Source organism: Nelusetta ayraudi, unplaced genomic scaffold (genome assembly GCF_046127955.1).
Source record: "Nelusetta ayraudi isolate G7.1 ecotype Tasmania unplaced genomic scaffold, CSIRO-AGI_Nayr_v1 ptg000053l, whole genome shotgun sequence".
NCBI classification, from domain to species: Eukaryota; Metazoa; Chordata; class Actinopteri; order Tetraodontiformes; family Monacanthidae; genus Nelusetta; species Nelusetta ayraudi.
This window is the reverse complement of record NW_027466103.1, coordinates 3,090,980-3,107,356: the sequence shown is the minus strand read 5'-3', so window position 1 is coordinate 3,107,356 and position 16,377 is coordinate 3,090,980. Positions and strand designations below refer to the sequence as shown.

The 16,377-nt window shown below is 45.0% G+C and overlaps 1 protein-coding gene across 2 annotated transcripts in view; it reads right to left on the bottom strand.

Moving 5' to 3' along the window:
* Nucleotides 1–16,033, bottom strand: part of fbln1 (fibulin 1) — a 35,999-nt gene extending 19,966 nt beyond the window's left edge. For both annotated transcript variants that reach the window (XM_076037981.1, XM_076037982.1), the window contains exons 1-11: nucleotides 15,721–16,033; nucleotides 12,813–12,921; nucleotides 8,940–9,069; nucleotides 7,585–7,750; nucleotides 7,163–7,225; nucleotides 7,000–7,086; nucleotides 5,381–5,518; nucleotides 5,150–5,287; nucleotides 3,355–3,498; nucleotides 3,142–3,267; nucleotides 1,213–1,338 (exon numbers count right to left, since the gene is read on the bottom strand). In XM_076037981.1, coding sequence (XP_075894096.1) covers nucleotides 1,213–1,338; nucleotides 3,142–3,267; nucleotides 3,355–3,498; nucleotides 5,150–5,287; nucleotides 5,381–5,518; nucleotides 7,000–7,086; nucleotides 7,163–7,225; nucleotides 7,585–7,750; nucleotides 8,940–9,069; nucleotides 12,813–12,921; nucleotides 15,721–15,775 — 1,282 coding nt within the window. In that variant the 5' untranslated portion in view covers nucleotides 15,776–16,033. The remainder of the gene's footprint in view (nucleotides 1–1,212; nucleotides 1,339–3,141; nucleotides 3,268–3,354; nucleotides 3,499–5,149; nucleotides 5,288–5,380; nucleotides 5,519–6,999; nucleotides 7,087–7,162; nucleotides 7,226–7,584; nucleotides 7,751–8,939; nucleotides 9,070–12,812; nucleotides 12,922–15,720) is intronic.
* Between the last annotated feature and the right edge of the window lie 344 nt (nucleotides 16,034–16,377).

Below are 16,377 nucleotides of genomic sequence, written 5' to 3'. Positions count from 1 at the left end.
TACTGAACACAAAATAACCCTCCAACTCATGCAATACATTGAACATACACATTTGCACTTTATGCATCGCACCTTATTACTTGACTGTGTTGTTTATCCTTTGTGTTGTCATTGTTGGTTTTTATCGGTAGTTGGTGCATCGGAATTTCGTTTTTAAATGGACACTGAGAAGTGAATGTTTTTAAATGACAAATAAAAAGTCTAAGTCTAAGTCTAAGGGAAGCTCAGCTTCCCCTAAAATGTGAGAAAATAAGTGGTCAAATATGGACTGTTGTGTGTACATTTCACTGATAGAACGTGTTCAGAATCAGCGACTTATCGCAGGTCGCTGACAGTGAAACGACTTCCTTCTCATTCATCCCCGCAGCGTCACAGTGCTTAGACCGTGCAGACGCTGAGCGTCCATCGATTCAATGGGGAAGCATAGAGTGGGTTGATCCACTGCAGCGAAACTCGACGTCCATTGGACGGCTTGGCTTTGTCCCGCCCATCGGACGCTCAGCGTCTCTGGGGGTCTATGGAGCAGTGGGCTGGCCTCAGATGGCCCGGACGCTCGGCTTCTGCATGATGATTGGATGATCTGTTTGAGGCCGAATCCCATTTTGATTGACAGAGAAATGAGCGAATCAGCGATCTTAAAGTGTAAACATCCGCCGAAGCAGTTTTCAAGTTTTCATTCCGTTGTTTTAAGTTGATTGGGAGACTCTGCATATCCTCTGAGCGACTTTGACTTTGATAAAAACGTCTAGCGACAATTCTAGCGTCTATTTCTGGTGTTTTTGTAGACTGTAGCTGCTTGTGTTTGGAGACTCTGACTTCTGGCACAGCGGGAGCTGCTGAGCCTCTCCCCCGTCACAAGCACTCACAAGCGGTCACACTTCACACGAGCCTCGCACAGTAGCTCCAGCCAGCGAGCTAGCTAGCTGCCAGCAAGTTGTACATAATTTCAGATAATATGAGTGCCCTAAAAAGTTATGGCTTTAATTCAGTGAGACTGAGGTCTGAACTTCAAGTCCTTTTTTCAAACCAGGACTTGCATGGCAACAGTACAGTGCAATATCACAGCTGTACAGACTTGTCATTAAGTGCTTTGCTTAAGAAAAGCAAAGCACTGCACATTGTTAATTTTCAAATAATTCTTTGTGTTAAAAAAAAAACTAAAAAACTTTTTTTTTTAATTTCCTTTTTTAAATATATAAATATGAATCTTACCATCACAGTTCCTGCCGTCAGCTGCCAGCTTGAAGCCGGTGGTGCAGCTGCACTTATAGGACCCTCGCGTGTTCTCACACTTGTGAGCACACAGGCGGCCAGGGTAGTGCCTGCACTCGTTGATGTCTGACACACAAATGACACAACACAATGCACAATGATGAAATGGCCGAAGGTTTGACGGTGGTGCTGGAGGTGTTTGACTTACGTGATGGAGGGAAAGCCACTCTGCTCCCCAACTCCCCCATCATCTCAGCAACACAACTGCATATCCCACCGGATAAGTTGTGCTGCTTATAAATGCAGTTGTTTTTCAAAGGTGACCCATTATACTCATTTTCTGGCCTTTGTATTTGATTTCTGGCCTCTCCACAGCAGCTACACAAGATTAGCCGCACTGAAAGTTTTGTAGATCTGTGTCTCTTGCTACATCGCTTCCTTGTATTTCCTGCATCCCATGAAAACGGTCTGCTTACTTCACTCCACCCCCTGCAGAGCCCCACCTCCTCGGTTGCAGGAGTTGAGAGTAGACAGCTAACTTTACGTAACCGTCACAATTTGAACTCTTTTGAAAATGTCACATTCAGAAATACAGCCTTATGTGTTTGGTCCTGAATCCGATCCAGAGGCAGAGAGAGATTTGTGCACCTAGGTTGCACTCATAAAAGCTGTGAGCAAACAAACGTAGCTGCTGTCGAGTAGATCCAACCTTTGCTAAGCTACTGTTTTTTCTTTCAGACACGGTCCAAAATAAACTTCACAGCATATCTCACTACACGTTACACATCTGTGCTATTTGTGCGCACGCCACGGTTAGATCAAAAGAATACTTTATCCACGTCTATATTTAATGTGGTAAGCCTCAGGCAGTCTGACTGAAAAATGTACCTTAGCTCTGTGTATGCGCTCTATAATGTTAAACTGAAAACAGCTTTTGTCCGATATGAATAAACACATTTAGGACACTGATAAATTGTTACTTAGGGCATGTTTCCACTGGCCCTACACAGTTGGTGCCAGCTCTACTCGGTTGGTTGTTACAGCGCAGCTCGATTGGATTGGTTACTACCTGAGCGTGGGCGGTGTTAGGGCTGCACGGCGGACCGAAGGTCCCTGGACTATTTTTGTGCCTCCCATGTCCCCGGAACCATAGGATTTACATTTTTGTATTCACCGTGTATTCACCGTCCAAACAAAGCACAAAACAGGAAAGAGCCTAGCTCGCAGATTTTAACGCTAGCAGCGTTAAAATTGCTATAATGAGCGAAACTCATAGCGGCAGAATCTCCGCCTCTTAAGTTTCGCTGCCAGCGAAAACAACACATAAGCAGAGCACGGGGTTAGCGGTGGTGGTAGTTTATGGACATGATTCAGCGGCTATACAGCGACATAACTTCCGAGGCAGAGCAGGGGAGGGTGGGGCCTGGAGCATGCCTGAGCATGGCCATGTAGGGAAGTCCGGCACGCACTGACATCAATGCGACCACAAAGATAAAAAAAAAAAAAAAAAGACGGTAAAACTCAACGTGAAGAACCATGCACTACAACTTGCAGGGCTCACGTCCAAATGGATGAACCTCATTATTTGACGCTTTGGCATCGTTTGATACTAGTATCCAAAATTGTAAAAGTATTTGAGGTCAAAAAAGAGGAAAAGCATAATAGGTCTCCTTTAATGTATTTTAATGTATTTTATTTGCTGTGTGTTTTGTTGTATGGTTTTTCGTGTTTTTATCCCTGTTTTTATTGTATTTTTAATTGTTTTCTGTAAGGCGACCTTAAGTGTTGTGAAAGGTGTCCTAACAAATAAAATTTATTATTATTATTATTATCATTGTTATTGTTATTATTATTAGTAGTAGTAGTAGTAGTAGTAGTAGTTGTAGTATTATTATTATCATTATTATTATTAGAAAAGACGCTCCTCACCCTCACACTCCCGACTGATACTGTTGAAGATGTAGCCGGACTGACACTCGCAACGGTACGAGCCCAGCAGGTTGACACAGCCGTGGCCCTCGCACGCCTTCTGGGGGCTCTTACATTCGTCGATGTCTGGAGAGAGGGAGTGGGGAGGTAAAAAGTGTGAGTAAGACTGATTGTTAGTCAGCAGTGCAGAGTTTCCCCTGGAGGGCGCCTCACCAATGCACCGCGTGCCCTCCTCGTTGAGATGGTAGCCCCGGCCGCAGTTGACTGAGTTCCTCTGGCAGGTGTAGGAGCCCACTGTGTTGTGACACACCTGGCCCCGTTGGCACGGCCCCGTCTGGCTCACACACTCATCGATGTCTAAAATGGAAGGAGAAAGAAAATGGAAAATGTATATTGTGGCATTGTTGAAATGACTTGGATATGAGATTCCTATGAAGTATTTGTGTAACCGAGGTGGAGAAATGTCAAAGTGAAGGACAGACACCTGGTGAAGCTATTATTAGCAGCTGCTAAAAAAGTTACTACAAAGAAACAGGGAAGACTTTCCCGCCCAGGACCAGTGGACTCACCTTGTCCAGGAAATCTACACAATGGAAAAGATAAAAGCACCGCCTGAAACAGCATGAAGTGCAGTTTGACCAGAGATTGATGAGGTGGGCAGTATATAGGAATGAACAGCGATACACGACTTACAGTTTTTTACAATTGTCCCAACACAAATTCCATCACTTCACAACATTTCCAAAACTCTTCACACAGTTGGCACAACATCAGCCTGTCTGACTTTTACAATTAAAACTTTTTCTTGTGGACACGGTGGACAGATTTACAAAATGTTTTAACTTATTTTACAAACAAGCTCTACCAAGACCAAAACAATTGACTTTCACTCACAAAGTTACAAATGCTTTCACACAGTATGTGAGAACAGATAACCTCAAGTTCTAAATTTAACCAACAGGCTAAAGCTGATGCTGGTGGGGGATTGCATATTACATTAGGAAGTATCTTTGCGACTCTCTCTCTCTCTCTCTCCATGCGATCGAGCAAAACTACCTTCGATCTACTGGTCGATCGCGTAATTTATGACTGGCCTTACACAGGCCAGACAGGGATACGCAGCGGGCCAGATGTGGCCCGTGGGCCGTACTTTGGTCAGGTCTGGTCTATGACCACCATCCAGCCAACCAACCAGGAGATCACACCTGAGCACTGTCAGGGATGGATCAGGCATGTGAAGAGATTCTTCCTGAAGTGCCTTGGCAGGGAAGACTTCCGGTGTGAAGTAGAGGTGGCCCAATGCAGAAGACCTGGCAAATTAGGGTCTCTTTTTTTTAATTCTGTGTATTCTGTAAATCCAACTGGTGTTTGTGTTTTTTATGACAGTGTTATGTGACTGATTGAAGGTTTCTGATGGAAGAGAAGGAGGTGTTGGTGTTTGGTTGATCTGGTGTATAGTGTTAGTGTATTCTTGCATTTAGAAAACTTGTGTCAGTGTTTGGTTTTACAATGTGAGCTTTGAGCATGAAGTTAGCTGTTCTGTCAGTTGTGTGTTGTAGGTGTGTTGGTGTGTTAGCAGTTTTGGAAACGTGTGAGAAGGATCGGTCGTTGTGTTCAGACGTAAAAAACTGACTACGGTTGGATTACTTTAAAAGAAACTCCCATGTGTTTGTGGGAGTGTCATTTAATTTCCTTTTCATGTTTTTCTTTTTTGAGTGTTTGCTTGTTTCTGTTAGGATGTTGTTATTACATTAAGAAGTTTTCAAGAAAAAACTCGAGAGAAAAAAAAGTTAAATTGTAGCGGGAGCTTTAAAAAAGATAGGTAGGAATGTGTGTGAATTTTGTGTGTCTGTGTGAATATTTAGATGAGACTGACTGGGATATTTTGACAATTCAGGTCAGGGGGTTTGTTTTTTTTCTTTATTAAGAGTAGAAATAGGGCCAAGCATTCGGTCAGACAGGATGCACATATACAGTCTGTGTGAATTGACTGCTAGTTTTTGCTCACCGATGCAGTTCCCCAGGGCGTCCTGGATGTAACCTGCGCCGCACTTGACCTTGGGGAGGCAGCGGAACGACCCCTGGGTGTTCTGGCACTGGAAGTCACTGCCGCAGTTGTGGATCTCAGTCTCGCACTCGTCGATGTCTGATGGGGTCAGAGGTCGCACGGCTCTTGAGTATGAATGGAGTGATGATCACGCATTGACAAGCAGGTGGGATCACTGTGGTTTCCACTCACCCTTGCAGTTGTTGTTGTCAGTGAGCTCATAGCCCGTCCCGCAGCTTACCTCCCGCTGGCAGCGGAACGAGCCCTGTGTGTTGATGCAGCGCTCACCACCGCGGCAGTTACTGGCGCCCAGCAAACACTCGTTGATGTCTGGGAGAGCGAACAGACATCAACAATCATCTCATCTCATCTCACCTGGTCTCATCTCATCTCATCTCACCTCATCTCATCTCACCTGGTCTCATCTCATCTCTGATCATCTCTTCTCAACTGGTCTCATCTCATCTCATCTCACTTGGTCTATATGGATCTTTATCTTTCCTGTCTTATGTCATCATATGTCTCATCAAGTCTCATGTATCATCTCTCAACTTACCTTCTTGTCTCTTATCACACTTTCTTACCTTATCTTGTCTCATCTTACCTCACAGCTCGTTCCCTCATTTCATTTTGCCAAAATGATCTCATTTCAGTTGTCTAATCTAACCTCATATCATCTGTCCTAAATGTATGTCTATGTTTTCTCATGTATTTTCTCATCTCATCTTTCGACTGATCTCATATCTATATTGTCTAACATCTTACCTCATTGATTTCCATCTAATCTCATTTGTTCTAATTTCACCTAATCTTATCACAATTCACATGGTCTAGTCCAGCGGACCGGTACCGGTCTGTGGGTCATGTGGTACCGGGCCGCAGGACTTTAGCACGATCTCCACAAGCCACGATCCGTGAAAATATTGCCTCATATTTAACCGGGCCGTGGTGCAAAAAAAGTTGGGGACCGCTGGTCTAGTTCCATCTTCTCTTTCCATTTCTCATCTTGGCCTATATCAACACTTGTTCCACTTTAAAGGTCCCATAGCATGCAAAATGCACTTTAGTGCGGTTTTCTATCAATAATATGCATCCCCGGCCTGTCTACAATCCCACCTGGTATGAAAAAAGTCCTTCCTTGACCTTCTTTAGTTTTTCCGACTTTCGAAAATTTGTGCCTCAATCGGGCAGATCGTACTTCCGTGACATAGTGACGTCACCAAGACACGGAAGTGCACTCGACCCCGCCCCCTCTGGTAAAGGTTTGTCACACCCACAGAAATTCTAGAAGCTGCGCCACACTGCTTCTGCTAGCCATGACCGAGTCGCTTCGCATTCACAACATTAGCGCATGACCACCGGAGCCGGAGCCACAGCCCCTTCGAGCGAGAAGGGCGTGGCCTAGGCGTGGCCAGGTACAGCTCTTTACATAAAAGTGACACGCCCTAAAACAGGCTGTTCTGAACAGAGCGTTTTTTTTGCTGATTTAGGCACAGTGAAAATATTAGATCCAAAGTCAATTTTGACTGATGCAGGTCACAGACAGGTCTTTTACACATTTGAGAACTATTTTAAGAAGTGGACAAGTGGCATAATATGGGACCTTTAACTCAACTCTTCTTACCTCATCTCATTTAGTCAAATAATCAATCAATATCAATTATGCCATCTGATCATCTAATTATATCTCATAGTATTCTATCCATATTGTCCAAAACTTGTCTCTGCACAATTACTACGTTGTCACATAACATGACAAAATGTCAAGTGATAAAATGACAGTTTAAAGTTAAAAGGAGAGCGAAACTGACCCTCACAGGTCCTCCTGTCCGGTTTCAGTTTGAAGCCCTCGAAGCAGGCACAGGTGTCATTGGCCACACAGCGATGAGCACAATTGCCTACACAAAAAAAACAAAATGCTTGAACACAATGCTTAGTTTCTTTGTTTCATTCAGAGTGAAAGAGTGAGCAGACCTTGGCACTGATCGCTTAACACTGAGTTGTCTCCATTTTCATCAGTTCCACCCTTGTTTGGCACTATGGAAGAAGAACAAGTGCATTGAATATTCTTATCACTTAAAAAACTTACAAAAATCGTTATTTATGGAAAACCTATGGAAAATTCTGAAGATTGAGAATTTGATTGTGGGACAAATTTATGTTTTTTTTTTTTTTTTTTTTTTTTTTTTTTTTTTTTTTAACATCCACAGCAGACCTGGGCATCGACGAAACTTTACCTGCACGTAACTTTGTCGGCACGCTAGTGTAGCGCGATAGCGATGGCGTGCTCCCCCCCCCCCCCATGATCCCCCGGTCAATGAAATAATTCCGGGATGTTAACGCGATTTCCAACCAGCAACCCCCCCCCCAACATTTTTAGCAAACCTTCAACTTACATTCCGGTCGTTCTGTGGGTGTGGTCTCATTGTCTGGCACTGGCACTCCATCGAGGCAGCAGGTTCGGGACACCAGGTCACACTGATGGCCTACAGACAGTGTGCGGTCACAGGGGAGACCCTGCTCCTGAGCTGCCTTTCCCAGGAGGCAACAGTCACAGCACATCTACAGGACACGTAACGCAACATCAGAAGAGAAAAAAAACAACCCCCAGAAACAGCAACATCTTGTGCTGCTTCAGTGCATCAGCGAGCATGACACTGACCTTGAAACCAGAAATAAAAAAGTGACTGAGCTCCATGTCTCTCCAGCAGAGCCAACTGTCTGACAGACAGTGGAACAGCAGTGAAGAAGACAAACTGACACATATTGGATGACATCATCCCCTTAGGGATGACGTCATCAATCATGAGGACAGCCCAGTTATGTCAGCGAGGGAAGGGTAATGACGGTGAAAAGAGTCAGAACATTGGTGTTTCATTTGCCAGAATTTGTAAGTCTTACATATTATTTTGTATGTGTGCCAAAAAGTGATGACTGCATTTTGTCTGATCTAAACAGTGCAATTCATATGGTAGTGGTGAATTAGAGCATTTCAGCAGACCACCCTGACCTGGGCATCGGCTCAACACAACCATAACATAAGGGTTTACATGCAAAAGGCTCTTTTTGGGTGGCTTTGAGTCAACAATTTTAATGATGTTCTGAGGGTTCAAATACAGGACGCAACTGAAACCGTCCACACCCTGTTTATGCCATTCATGTGATAAAAGCCATCCATCGCGTCTGCAAAGAAACTTCAGCCACCATTCTGTAATTCACCTCGTTAATACTCTGTGGGCACACGTATTGGCCACAGTCCCACAATGCAGCATATCGCTACCAGTTTAAAATGATTCATTCAATGAGTCACTCTCTGAAGTGTACCAGCTTTGTCTTTGCTCCGCTGGGAGCCAAGTATTCATCCATGTGGCGTGTCAACGGGCGGCGTGTTGTGAAAGGAAGCAGACGCAACAGAAACAAACACTCATCTGAGCAGTGAGAGGTGTTTGGATGAGAGTCACGGCCAGATTTATCTCCTCAGACAGCAGAAAGATCCAGTCCTCCCTGGAGTGGCATGCCTCATCCTTCTCACTGTGCGCACACACACACACACACACACACACACAGTCCCACATCATGCGCTCTCTCTCATCAATCATTTGCCTCCACACTGGCTGACTAACACAGTGACGTCATGCTAACTGAGTTAGTTGAAGGAGGTTTCCAGCGCACACGGTGACTTCACTACGTCTTTCTCAGCGAAGAGGCACAACAAGCACAAGCACGTGGGACAAGGCTGGCAGAAAGGCACCTTCTTGGTCTTGGTCTCGCAGGTGTTGCTGAACAAGGTGTCGCAGGATCGCTGGTCTTTGGCCGTGTTGATGCCATCGGTGCACATGGAGGCCTCCATCACTGCCACGCAGCACTGCTCCTGCACCGTCCTGTGAGTGTGAGGTGGACGCAAGGGGACAGGGGTTGTGTTAACCTTTCAGGTGATTTAAGCAATGAGTCAACCTTCAACAGCATTGATCATTGGATCTCACAACCAACAGAGTTCTATTTTACGTGGGACAAAACCACCGACTTTGCTGCATAAAGACAAAGAAGAAATTAGCATGAGCGTTGTAGCTTCTGCTTTCACAATTAAAGAGCAAATACAGGCAGTGACTGTGTCTCACACTTGATGACATGTTTAAGCTGCGCTCCCAACTGTGAACTTTGCAAGATTTTAGTAGCAAACCCTGCAGCCATCTTCACTTCTTGCGGTATCATGGACTTTCAAAACTGAGGCTACTTGACAAAACTTGCAGCGACCAATCTAATTGCTTGACTTCAATGTGAAGGTGCGTTCAAGTACCTTTTGCCTTCCCTCTATACGCACGTTCAATTGCCCTTCTTTGTTTCCAACATTTAAAAACAGAAGAGAAGAAGATGACAAGGGCTGAGTAAAAGTTCAGACTGCTATTGCGTTAGCTTAGCATTTGAGTCGCAATTGTCCCGACAACCTTCTTGCTGTGCTCTCGTGCTCTCAAGTGCACTATTAAAAGCGGCCCGGGGCAACTCCGACGAGGAGCTGGCGGTCGGTGCTGAGGATCATGGTCCCGTGTGAGTCCGGAGCAGGGCTGGACAAGTTCCAGTGACATCACCGCAGCTTCTCCCTCCGCAGCTTCTCCCTCAAGCTATGATGGTTTTAAATTTTGACTCAACGTTTAGTTTGAGCATTTCAAAATGTGTCCACCTCCGCGTCTCCTCCTCCTACACCTCCATTCTCCTCCTCTTCTTCCTCCACGTCTCCTCCTCCTCTTCTTCCTCCACGTCTCCTCCTCCTCCTCCTTAACGAGTAAAGTAACAAAAATAAACCGCTCCCTCAAGATAAGCACGCCTACGCCTGTGAGTCACCGACGGCTCCACTGAAAGCTGCCTGCACACACACTCACACACGTAAAAGATGCTCTGGAGACACAAACAGCCCCCCCCCCCCCCGCCCCCCCTCCACTGAGTGTTGACCTCTTGACCTCTCAGCCTGTTAAACTGTCGGCTCAGATCAGAGCACTGCTGAGACGAGGGCAAGAACAGCACTGCCGCCTCGCAACAGAGAATCATCTTCAAATATCAGTGGCCTCGTCCTCTGTTTCCGTCACCGTATCATATTGCGCTTATTGCCTTTTTATTGCCGTCCAATCAGTTGACAGCGAGCGACTCTCTGAGTCTGGTCTTGGCTGATTCCCACTCGCTCAGTCTCATTTCCCGCAAGCCTCTTGACCAACTCTTATCACGTAAATGCCACCTCACACCTCCTCCTTCAAACGGCCATTTAAGGGCAAAGTTGCACCGTTGTTTCTTTGCTTTTCTCTTCTTTCCCTCCTCTCACTCTTCACTTTTTTTTGGTGCGTGCTTGGAGACCAATAGGGATATGCTCAGGTGGCTAAAATCTGGGGTCAATGATACAACTGCCACGGCCACCAGAGCACTCCAAGCACTGGCACTGTGGGGCCAATAAAAATAAATGTCCTTGAAAAAAACGCATGGTAAATGGACTTAACTTATATAGCACTTTGCAGCACCTTCACGGTAACCCAAAGTGCTTTACAATGTCCTCTCATTCACCCATTCACTCACACACTCATACACCAATGGGTGGCTGCTGCCATGTAAGGTGCTTCTAGCCTCATTGGGAGCAATTTAGGATTCAGTGTCTTGCCCAAGGACACTTCAAACATGTAGACAGTTGGAGCCAGGTCACACGTTATGTGATCCCAATCAACGATAGCCAGCGTTGTGCTCTCCGTTGGACATAAACACACCTCGGAACACGCGCCGCCTGCTCACTGCTGCTGATTGGTGACACTGAATTTCTCAGTTCTTGACATCTGTACTTAATTAGCTAGAAACCCCAGTGCCCGACCAAACAACAGGCAAAGAAAGAGAAAGCAAAGAAGAGAAAGTCACCGGAGGAGTTGACGGGAAGTGAAAGTGAATATGAAAAGAAAAGGGAGAGAAAGTTCCAGGCCCGGTGGCGACACCGCTGGAATTGTCTGGGGTATGATGAAAAAAGAGGTCCACTGTGAACTGTGCAGATCAATGCCAACATATTACGAAATGGGATTAGGGCCACAAGAACAGAAAAAAAATATTACAGGATGGATATTTTTATTTAAGTTTTCATTTCGAGTTTTAAGTTTAAATTTCGTTAAAAAATAAGACATTTCGTGAAAAAAGTTGACGCAAATAAAGTGGAAAGTTTGTGAATAAAGTGGAAATGTCAAGATTAATGACAAATCAGTTTATGGCCTTCGCGCACCTTCGTCACTTGACAACATGTCTTCTGTGGAACAACTTGTGAAATTGTACTTCAAAATTGGGTTTAGTAACAAGGAAGTCCTTGTTCCTCTAGCACACAAACACAGTGTGGTGATAAGTATTAGTACAGTGAAAAGACAATGTCAAACTTTGTCTGTTCAGAAGAAAAAATCAGACAGACTTGGGGGAGGTTGCCGCCTGCAGGCAGAACGAGATAGCTGAAAATGGGTAGATGCAAGGATACATCGCTGGTTACACCTGCGTGTTATACAGTGAGGCTATGTTGTATCGCAAGATACAAAAAGGCATAGGGCATTGCCATCAGTGGCTGCATTGATGGTCATTATAGTTTCAATTTTATTCACGAAATGAATCTCAAAATTTCAACTTTATTCTCCAATTGGAAACTTGAAAAAAAAATTCTATCTTAATTTTTCTCTCTTCTTGTGGCCCTAATCCTCTTCCATACACGTATGCAGACAAGTAAGTTAGACAAACGTTAATGCGTATAAACATAATGTAATAACGCACACGCATTGCTGTGTAACTAGAGAGAAAAAAAACTTAGTAGTATTGCTTAAAAACGCAGATCTGCAAGCAAACGTGTCCCATTTGTGACAGTGTACATCGGCGTTTGAATTATTGTTTCTATTTATAATGTTATTAATATCTAGGAATCATTATGATACAATTGTTTTAATAATTAATTAATGATAAACACCTCCTGTTTAAGGTTGTGTGCATGTAAAACTGTGAGGAGGGCTGTTTTGAGCTGGTGGCAGTCAAGGCCCAGAAGCAGACGCCCACAGGTTACACTGCCTGGGCATCGGGAGGGGGGTGCAAAAATCCAACTGAGAAGGAGATGGAGGAAGAACTTATTTTACTTGGGTAGTGCCCTGTTGGAATAAGTGTAATAGCACTTCTGATTTATGAATTTGATTTATTAACAAAAAAGAAATGTTAATAAATCAAATTGTTCTTTTTTTTGTTATTATAGGGATCGATACCTGACGTTAACCTGGACCAGTGGTTACAATAGTGGGCCCAGTGATCTTCAAAAGCCACTCTCTGGGCCAGTGGCAAATTTCCCTTATTGCCTACCCCTGCTTTAAGGTAAAATGTGTTTGCCGTCAATGTTCCCAGATCTTCCTGTCTTCTCGCATGCACCAACCCCTCTACGGTAGCTATGGCTTGTCGTCCAAAACGTGTAATTATCCCTCACTAGCGCTATTTCCTGCTCGCACATACAGTGAATAAATACGCCGGGGGATTTATAGGAGAAAAGGTAAAGTGATTTGGCATTTTGGGCTTCCAGGGCTGAAACAATACGTAAAGCAGACGGAGGTCAAAGAAAGTCCAGGAGCAAAGAGACCAAACATTTTACCTGCACGCGCTGGACTCAAAGATAAGTGGGAGGGACGAGCAGTCTTCGTTGTTGGTGGCGCGCTTCCTCCCATCACTGCAACAGTCCTCCATCGACAACTGCGTCGCTTCTGTGGACGTCAGGGAAAAACAGTTTTTATTGAATAATGGCTGTGGGCAGCAGAGATTTTCACACGCACATGCAACATAAAAGTATAAAAATGCTACCAGCCAAATCATAACGCACCTGCCTGCGCTCACACCAAACTGCTCTCAAACTGCTGAAGTTGTTTATGAGTTCTCATAACTGGGCCTTTGGCAAAAAAAAAATTAAATAATAAAATAAAATAAAGAAAATAACTATTAAAATAAAGCGATTATTTCACTGTTAATCACATATTTCCATTTGTCACTCAGCCGTGTTCCTGAAAGGATGTAAAAACAAAATTCAAAAAAGTTGCCTATGTGGTGTTGAGGGAGAAAAACAAACTATTTTGTGTCAAGTCGTACAAGTCGTTGTTTTTTTTTAGCTGAAGTCTTGCACGTCATGGAAAACGAATCAATTTGTTTCGCAATCCCCAAGTCACATTCAGATCATAATTTAGTTTCTTCAAGGAGGACAAGTGTGTTGGATGAGAAATCTTTTGTTTTTAACAGATTTGTTGCTGTGTCCTGGCAGGAATTTTATTACAACAGTTAAATCAAAGGTGAAGCTCCATCAGGGATAGTCATCAGTGCAGTTTGTGCTTCAGTTGACTGAGTCACAACAACAGAAAGTACTACAAAAGCAAAGAAAAAAACAACAAAGAGAACCGTGAGGCTGAGATTGTCGACAATCAGTTCTGCAGGACGGATTGGCCAAGACAAAACAACATCTTTGTGAAAATCATGTTTAAAGAATAAAAGTATTTCTTGCCAGGGAAACAAAGCAAAGCATTTTTTTTGAAAAATTGCTCCAATTGCCGGCCGTGCAATGGACGATCAAACTGAAGGAGAGCCAGAGGGTTAAGATGGAGGATTTCTTACACAGCCGCTACTGTCGCTGACTCACTGCTGACTTGTGGAGGTCTGGCACGGCCCACAATCCTTTTGGCCAATAAAGACTGTAGCAGCTGGATGAAATGAGGATGCCGTTTTAAAGGCTTTTCACGTGGGTTCCTGTGAGCGAGCCCTCAATCTCCAGCTGGAAGCCTCCAAAACCTTTCAGACCTTTTATCAGTTTGCAAAGCTGCTCAGGGAATATTCCTCCGAAATCGTAAAAATACAATAACGTGGACATAAACAAGCTCCAACATTACCTTATAAAGCCGTGTTAAAGAGGTAAGTGGAGCTGGTGGAGAAGACTAAAGACAAGTGAAGGTTGTTGCTCAAAGAGAGAAACTGAACCATAAAATAAGAGAAGATCAGCTTGTTCAAGTCCACCATGGCCCAGTAAGACCTGTTATCAAAGCCTTAGTTATTAAATAGCAGAAATGGTCAGTTAGTTAGTTAATGTCTCGACCCACTGCTGATAGGTCGACCCACTAGACCTTTGTCTAGATCCAAACATCGAAAGACCAGAAACAGCCTGAGCTGAGAAGAGTACATTGGTGTTTTATCAAGAGAGGCACGTCCAACTCCTTGTTGTCTGTCTGTCTGTCTGGAGTGATTTACATCTTGGAAGAGTGGAGCTGCTGCTGCTGCTGCTGCTGCTGCTGCTGCTGCTGTTGCTGCTGCTGCTGTTGTTACTGCTGCTGCTGCTGCTGTTGTTTCTGCTGCTGCTGCTGCTGCTGCTGCTGTTGTTACTGCTGCTGCTGCTGCAGCTGTTACTGCCACTGCTGCCTCTGCTGCTGCTGCTGCTGCTGCTGCTCCTGGTGTGCAGGGCTACTCCGTCTTGGCAGCGCACTGCAACACATGGTTTGCTGTGTCTAGACGCCTGGTGTAAACAAGGCTTAATGAGCCCCGCTGGTCTGGTTGAGCTCCGCCCCAGACTGAGGAGTGTTTGGCTGGAGCCAGACGTCCCAGCAGCAGAGTGCATCTCTCACTTGTATCTATTCGCGAACAAATCTGCAAGCGCCTGTCCCTCAAGAGGAGCATATTTTTACTCACTGCCTTTTTCTTATCTACCTCTCACCTCCACATATTTACAAAAATGCTGTTGCAAACCCTTTCTGTCAGCCGTTAAATTCTTTTAGGTCTCTTCCTCAGAAGCTGTGAAAATTGCCTCATGTGTGACCAGAGCTTTTTGATACGGTCATCCCATGCATGTGTGACCCTGCCCTGGGTACCCAAGTATAAATCACACCCTGCTGTCTAGATATTCCCAGCCCCGGTGAGACACAGCATACCAAGGCACTTGGCCTTTGACTCGTAGGGCAGAGTCAACTTGTGTAAAAGCCAAACCCGGCTTCAACTGAGGCACCAAAACTAAATTCAATAAAGTGAAAGAGCTGGAGGCTGTTTTCCTGCCGATATCACGGTTTTAGCTCCATATTGCCAGGATTCTACCCATTACCGTGAAGTTAAAGGGCAGATTTCATGAGTCAAAATTGTCAAAGTATCAGTAAAATATGAGGAAAACCAAACTCTACCTCCAGTAAATAAAACTATTATACAAAAGTTAGAAAGAAAGAAAGAAAGAAGGAAATCCCTCTTCTTGTTTGATCTCAACAATGGATTGCAACACTCGGGAGCAGTAAAACGAGACCTGATTACATGCCTCAACTAGTTTAGTGACAAATTCATCACTTCCCGGTGCTGCCACTTTGATTCTCATAGCAAACTATGCTGACCGCGGATTACAGACCATGCTGAGGGGTTCCTGGATTATTTACGGAGATCCGCTTAGAACCTTCCTTTAATTAAAACATGCGGCGACGCAGTGGTCGCGCGTGCTGTTTAAAGCCAGCGCGGTTAAAAGAGAAAGTAACAAAGAACAAGAGTCCACTTACCTTGTGCAAGGAGAGCTGCGACCAGGGAGCACAGCAGCACGGCACACAGGTCCATCGCAGGCAGATAGTATGGCGTGAAGAGAGGAAATAAATCAAGCGCTGGCGGAATTGCGGTGCTGTACGATGAGTGGAAATCAGCCGCGACTGCTGCTGCTGCTGCTGCTGCTGCTGCTGCGATCGGAACGGAGCCACTCGGAGGATGTGATGGAGTTGAGTGCGGCGCTGCAGCGTCACTCCAGGAATGAGGCTCTAATTATGGCGCTGTGAAGGGCGGGCTGGGGCCACAGACATCCACCAAACACCGCCGATCAGAGCCCTCCACCTTCAAACCCCCACCACCACCACCAGCTCCTCCCACAGCGCCACTCCTCCATGCCCTGACTCCCCCCCCCACCAGCACCACCACCCACCGCCCCAACACACATTCATCTGGTCAATAATGGCAACTGCAGTCTTTTGGGCTGAGCTGAGGCAAAGGTAGAGCCAACTCTCATCGACCCCCCCCTCACTACCACTACACACACACAACCTCCCTTACTCGTGGCGTCACTCAATGCCTGATTTATTTGTTTACGCGCACTAGACTGTGAGTGTGGTTGAATTATTACGGCAGGTCATGATGGCCGACGTGTTTTACGACCCACAAAAAAAGAAGTT